The following is a 7309-nucleotide window of genomic DNA, read 5'->3' on the forward strand; positions in this document are numbered from 1 at the left end:
GATCATTTTTACCAATTACCAAATCAAAATGTTTTTATAGATTTAAATAATAATACAGACTCACCTGCAGTATTTTCGGGAAAATATGCGACGATGTCGCCTTTTTCATTCTTTGGAGACACTCAACCAAAATTTTTAGGCCATTTCAAACATACAAGATAAAATATAAAATTTTAAAGAGTCTTTTAATGTTTAAAGATGGAAAAATGTTGAGCACTATTGCCTCGCTTCATATCCCTGTATGACCACCGGCAATACCAGCAGCCAATACATAGCATTTTGCACTGTTTGCTTTATTTAGTACAATTCAATAAAAAAGTCAAGTCTCTGTTAAATTCTTGAATGTTTTCCAGAAAAACATATTGAAATAAAAAAATGGCCTCGTCGGACTTGACTATCTTTCGCCTTTATTAGCCTAAATATGTTTTTTTAAATCAAGAAATTGGTTGTGATTATTATTATTGTATTTTCATAATTTTTTATTACAGCCACACAACTAGTTACAAATGTAACTTGTTGCTAACAACCTGAAGGTTAATTGTTTCTGAAGTAATGGTACAAATCTAGATCATGATGGTGTAAAGTAGGATTAGTCTCTGTGACATGACCGTGGTGCATGAAAATGAGCAGCTTCCCGTACAGTAGCTCGGAGATGCGGGCAGCTCATACATCATTCAAAAAGGGCCCGAAGGGTTTTCTACAAATGAACGGTGTGGGTCTGTGAAAATAATATCAGGGGCTTTCCGTCAGAATGAACTTTTCCACTGTAGTCAGCCGTGAAATAATCTGACCCGACACTTCAAACCATCTGCGCTATCCATCCGCCTTCTTATTTATTGCCCCAGTCGGATCACAGAACGAGCTGTGGCTGATACCATAGCATCACATTGTTTCTATCGCATCTCCACAAACTGCAGGGTGACAGGTCTGTCCAGTGATACCCCTCCTCAATTACTGATCCAATCTCAAAAATGCTGAAAATATGGGTGATAAATTGCAAGTAAAAATAAACTGATCTTTGCATTGATATTTTTATATCAATGTTTGAAATGCTCGATTGCAACTCCTCGTAATGGAAACTTTAGCCTATTGGTTGCAAAAGAAAAAAGACGTGCATCTGTAAAGCGGAATTGGTTTACTTTCATCCTCAACGGCAATGAATTAAATTTGACAGTGCAGTGACTATTGCTCTGAGCTGTCACATGTGTACGAGCTCAAAAAAATCTTGCTTATCTTTTCCCTTTTTCCATCAGCGTTCGTCACTTTTTATTTAACCTTCACTAAAAATCTATAAGCTTAATGTCATTAATGAAAAATGTTATTTTGTAATGCACTGCTGTGAGCACGTATTTATTATTAAAAGCCAATCGTGCCCTGCGTTTAAAGTGGTCTTCTAAGCGAATACCTCACTTCGTAGTAGATTAGACCAGATGAGACAACTTTCAATGCAGTAGCCTACCGTATACGCTATATCTCAAAAAGTACAGTTTAAGTCCAAGATGTGTTTAAAAACATGTAACTAGGACTAAAGCAAAGATCGCTTATGTTTACAGCGTAAAAGGCGCTGTCGAGGTCTGGGAGGTGCTGAAATCCACTCTCTTCCATTCCGCCTGATTGGCGCACTTGACAGTGATTGACAGGCGTCCGTGGAAACTACGCAACCAATCTGCCAAGTCCAATAGAAAATCAGAAGCGGGCAGCACGTCTTTTCCCACCTCAAAAAAATCTTCATTCTTGTGCCATAATCTCCTGCCCTCCAACTCTTGGTATTCCCAGCCGAGGCAACTGCAGTCAGCCGGAGCGTCGTTTCTATTCGTCTGCATCATCCTTTATCAGCTGACACTGGAGTTGCGTTTTTGTCTGGATTCGACTTGAAAAGAGAGAGGAAAGGCACATAAAGCCTGAAGCTAGAGGTAGAGGGGACTCCGCGGGGGGAAGAAAAGCCTTCATGTTTCAGTTGCCAATCTTGAATTTTAGTCCCCAGCAGGTAGCGGGGGTATGCGAGACTTTGGAAGAGAGCGGAGACATCGAGCGTCTCGGCCGATTTCTCTGGTCGCTGCCCGTCGCACCTGCTGCCTGCGACGTACTTAGCCGGAATGAGTCCGTGTTGAGGGCTCGGGCTATCGTAGCCTTTCACACTGGGAATTTCCGTGAGCTTTACCACATTCTGGAGAACCACAAGTTCACCAAAGAGTCTCATTCCAAACTGCAAGCACTTTGGCTGGAGTCACACTACCAGGAGGCAGAAAAGCTCAGAGGCCGCCCGCTAGGGCCAGTGGACAAATACCGGGTGCGAAAGAAGTTTCCTCTGCCTAAAACTATTTGGGATGGAGAGCAAAAGACACACTGCTTTAAAGAAAGGACCAGGCATTTACTTCGAGAATGGTATCTTCAGGACCCTTATCCGAACCCAAGTAAAAAGAGAGAGCTTGCACAAGCTACTGGACTCACTCCCACTCAAGTGGGAAATTGGTTTAAAAATCGCAGACAAAGGGACAGAGCAGCGGCCGCGAAAAACAGGTGTGTTTTTCCAAATTTCAACCTTTCGGGCACATTGTGCAAATATTTCAAGGTACAGCTGCTTTTCTTCTCCATCATTAAACTCACATTACACAATAGAATTGGACAAAGGCTAAAACATTATGCGCTTGAACGACATAAAGAAAATGTCAGGGTTATTTAATAAAAAAAATTCGATAGTATTATTGGTCAAACCACTTGGGGGATCACACATGGTTTAAAAATGCCATTCGAACTGTCCTCGCCATCATTGTGACTAGTAGTTCTTTGTAATTGTATAATGCGAGGCGTTTCTTCTCATTTAAGATTAACTTTGCCATAACATTGGGCGTTTATTTACATTCTTATTTCGGGCTTCAATATTGTAAAAAAAAAAATGTGTCGTGACAGGTTCAAACAAGGTTGACTCGTCGCTTTTGACGGAAAATTAATCGCCTGAGTTTGTGTGTGCATTATGGTTTGGGCCTAGTCTACATCAATGGGCAAATCATTTCGACATAAGAAAAAAATCACAACAACCAAGAAATAAATAAGATTAAAGATTAACTATTGGTTGTCGGTTATAATTTTATACATACCTAACCTTTATTTATAACTAATGTTTAATGGCTTTGATCTCTTAGCTATGGCTATTTGCTATTTGTTTTGCTAGCTGTTAGTGTCAGTGACATTAACAATGGGAGTTCTTTACAAATAGCTTTATAATTTAACCTGTCAGAAATAGTTTTATATTTTTGTATAATTTTTTCGTTTTTTTTCTGTCCAGGTTAAAAGCTTAGTATTTTTTTATTAAATGATAGAAATTCAAAACCCTTTTAAATGGTATTTAAAATACATTTTACGGATTTGAAACTAGGTACTACTGGTTAGAATGTTTAGGTAAATAAACGATGAATGCATTTGTTACTTTAAATTGCCAATCTATGTTTTTTTACAAAGCCCGCACAGAAAATAAATGTGCTGTACGGGTATTGGTTGTACAGATGCTCTTTATTTTCATGTTCTTCCGGGGCATTAAGTTAAAAGGCTAAATCCAAAGCTAAATCTGACAAGCTTATCATCGTTTAATATTACATTACGTCATATGGGTTTATATCTGTTCAGCATTTTATTCAGCATACATTCTGTAATTGTTGAACACGGATTTAATTACTGAAGTTTATTCAAATGATCAGCCTTCATCTAAGTGATATTATTTGTTCTTATAGATTACAACAAGGCTCGATTCGGTCCTTAACTGGAGAGGATGGTGCTGTAGATCGACTGGGGAACGCGTCCAGCCCTGAAGCGAGCCTGTCGAGTAAAGCCGCTGCTTCGGCGATCTCCATCACTTCAAGTGACAGCGAATGTGACATCTAACATCGCACCACAAACCGCCCGGGGGCAATACAGGAAGACTATGAGAAAATTAACACATAACGAAGGAAATTCAGACAGACAATCAGCAAGAAAACAAGCACAATAGTGCCTGCCTTAACGAATCAGAGGCCGTGTTTTTATTTTATTATTTTTATTTGAAGGGCGTTACACCAGCCCGGAATCGTGGGATTCATGGAATGCTTTGTCTTTAAAAAGAATATTTATCGTTTTTCCACAGCAAAAGAGGGGGCAAACAAAAAATCATAATCAGAAGAAAGAACAACTGTATTAAAGTGATTTTGTAAGCCCCCGAAAATATTTTTTGTTTGTTTTGAAAGGACTTTAAGTTGAAACATTTTCTAAAGTGTTTGACCATTCAATTGTTGAATAATGTTTTTGGTCGTTTTAAGTCTGGTCATTTTCGACGATAAACAACTGATTTTTTTTAAAGCATGTGCGGCGATAGTGAAGATGTTTTAATGAATGCAAGACTTGAAGCTAATAAAATGTTTCATTATCAAACTAATCATAAAGACATATCAATACCCATTATCATTTTAAATTTCTATCATCTGTCATTATGATAAACTTGATTAAATTCATTTTGTCATCTCATCTTATTTTGTTAGCCTGTTTAAAAACATTAGCATGTGTGAATGCAATGTTTCTTCCAGCCTCCATCAAGCAAAGCAAATTTTGTCTCCGTATAATAAACAGTAAAAATGTAAGGTCCATGGACAATCAGTAATCGGTAAATGTAGGATATAGTGGTGTGTTGTAAATGTAGGATATAGCGGTGTGTTTAACCTGATAGCTTACCGCGTGTCCAGACGCGTTAACCGCACGGAGTGATTGGCTTTGCAGTTCGGTAATGCATGTTGACAGGAGAAGGTCATTGAGAGGGCGTAGCGCATTGCTTTAAAACGAGCAAACTAAGAAAAGCTTTTAAAATCAGACAATTGTGACTTATAAAAACATAAACTCAAAACAATTCATCATCAATTTAATTACGTGGCAAACTTTTTACATTATTTATTATTACATTAATATAGGTGTATCTAATCATGTTTGTTGCCAATTTTTATGTTGACCTAATGTAATAATTTTACGTGGAAATTTGGCACGCAAATAAAATACATTTAGGGCATTTTCTGAGTGAGGATTTATGCTATATTTTTCCCACATAGATACTGCAAAAATGCAGTGTTTACAAGAGACAAATAAACTGTAAAGTTCTGACACCAGTTCAATACTGTTTATAACCATTTCAACCGTTTCATTAGCCTATAAAAAACTTAGATCTAAAAGCAATCGTGTAATACGCATTATTATTATTATTATTATTATTTATTATTTATTGTTACTTGCTATTTATTTGTTTTATATTTCATGTCATATCAAAGTTAGATTTCACTTCTGTCCCAGGAGCGAAGGACAAGTTGTATACTTAAAGTCTGTTAACAATGCTTGGCTAACTCGTCATTGAGAAAAAATGAATATTTGAAGTAGGGGCAAGGAGATGGTGGGTTATTGAGTTTGCAAAGGGACAAAAGCGGAATGGTTAGGTGAAAAGAGTGTTTCTCACAGTCAATAAGGTTGTCAAACTCTTCAGCTCTAATAAGCGGTAATGACCGATTTCCAAACCCTACTGGAACAATAGTGAGCCCTTCAAACTCTGTTGGGGTTAAAGGGGAGCTTTCTTCCCTTCGCCCTCTAACAAGAAGCCTTATTCAGTGCTAAAATGTTGAAACTGTATACTGTAATAGTGTGTATAAAAACACCATGCCACAAACACTGAGAACAGTAATTAACTGTAAAAATAGATGTTGTACTAATTATTCTTTTCATTCCAAAAGACAAGTTAGCACAAATATTTTACATTTTTTGGAAGCCACTAACATTAAGCAGTGACTTGCATTCAATGAAACAAAGATTTTTAAAGGTAATGAAAAGGCTATTCAGAATTGTGAGCGCCTCACAATTGTTATGCGTATTATACACATAACAACAATGCAAACATATTGTGCAAAGTTGTTGTGGCCAGAATTGATATGCTAAAATTTTATTTTTGGAAAAGGAAATCACTGGACAATTTATTTTGTCCAAAGATAGCCTAATTGAAATGTCATCACATTGCTATACATCAAACGTAATATTTAACCATTTTTTCAAAGATTTTATTTAATTTTTAACCGTGCTCTTGGATATTGAATGAAATCTCATTAGTCACTTACTCAGTATGCTTACGTAATAGGAGGGCTTTGTTTTTTATTCATTTATGTTTTTTATTCCTGATATAAAACGCACAAAAATGCTTGTTATTATGTGACTGTATTGTGAAAAACAAATCCACTCTCAAAAAATAAGCATTGTTTGACAGGATCATACGTTTACCAGCATAGCAAAGATTACAGTTAAACCCATATAAACCAAGGTTACTACAAAATAACCATGGTTTTGCCAATTATACCAATGTAATCAATACGATAAAACATGGTTAGGCCTAAATGATACATTTTCGTAGGGGTAATTAAATACTTTTTCCTACGTTTATGAGTTAAATAATTTACTTTATGTTTACAGTGAATGTTCTTTTAACGCTGTGTTTTAAGTCTAGTGAACAAAAGACAGACGAGGACAGTGGACGATGATTTACTTTGTTAGAAAAGAGCGCCCTCCGCTGTCAAGACTAAAAAGGTGTACAGTATTTAGGCTATCAGTCAACGTCATTGCCCGGATTCATTAATTAGCCTGTTCTGTGTAATTAACGGAGGTATCTGATCATTTTTACAATAATGAAAAAGCACTGAAAAAAATTCTCAGTTAAATGAAGCATAATTCAATTTAGCTAGTTTAAACTATTTAATTAAAGTTATATATATATATATATATATATATATATATATATATATATATATATATATATATATATATATATGATTAAAGTTATATTTTGTGTACACAAGCTACACCATGACTGAGGAGATACGAAAGGTAGGCAATAATTTTATTTTAAACTAATCTAAACTAAATTAACTAAATTATCTTTAATTAAATTAGTGGAAAGTAAATGGTTTAATTATGCATTTAATATAAAATATTTAATTTTATCGCATCCTCTCGGAAGTCGGTAATTTTGCATTCTGTATCAATTCATACGACGTAAATCGTGCAAAAACCTACAATTCTCAAGAAAAAAACAACAACGAAACCCAACCCCCTAACCCCGACGTCACAGGGGTCAAGGCAAATCGTACAAAAACTTCAATTTTTTGTCATATTATGGATTAATACGAATTAGCTCACTCGTAAAATACTTACGAATTCTCGTGAGACAGCTTTGAAAACGTGTCCCATAATCCAACGTGTTGATGAATTATCTAGCGAGAAAACGAGCCAGAAAAAGTTGCAGCTTTCCTCAATTTTACAA

General features: G+C 35.9%; 1 protein-coding gene across 2 annotated transcripts; it reads left to right on the forward strand.

The window, feature by feature from the left end:
- Positions 1–1679: 1679 nt before the first annotated feature.
- six6b (SIX homeobox 6b) lies at positions 1680–5919 on the forward strand. 2 transcript variants are annotated; one of them, XM_065256735.1, is made up of 2 exons: positions 1680–2572; positions 3729–5919. In XM_065256735.1, exons 1-2 carry the CDS (start codon positions 1949–1951, stop codon positions 3804–3806), a joined length of 702 nt encoding a protein of 233 aa, XP_065112807.1. In that variant the 5' UTR covers positions 1680–1948; the 3' UTR covers positions 3807–5919. The 2 variants fall into 2 exon arrangements, with proteins under 2 accessions (XP_065112807.1, XP_065112806.1); XM_065256734.1 differs by having other exon boundaries at positions 1680–2520.
- The last annotated feature ends 1390 nt before the right edge of the window (positions 5920–7309 follow it).

This window comes from Paramisgurnus dabryanus, chromosome 12 (assembly GCF_030506205.2).
Source record: "Paramisgurnus dabryanus chromosome 12, PD_genome_1.1, whole genome shotgun sequence".
NCBI classification, from domain to species: Eukaryota; Metazoa; Chordata; class Actinopteri; order Cypriniformes; family Cobitidae; genus Paramisgurnus; species Paramisgurnus dabryanus.

Bases quoted from the DNA above. Each gene is read 5' to 3' on its own strand.
- six6b (XM_065256734.1), top strand. From the start codon at position 1,949: ATGTTTCAGTTGCCAATCTTGAATTTTAGTCCCCAGCAGGTAGCGGGG. The intron at 2,521-3,728 runs GTGTGTTTTTCC...TTGTTCTTATAG, and splicing joins GCAGCGGCCGCGAAAAACAG to ATTACAACAAGGCTCGATTC.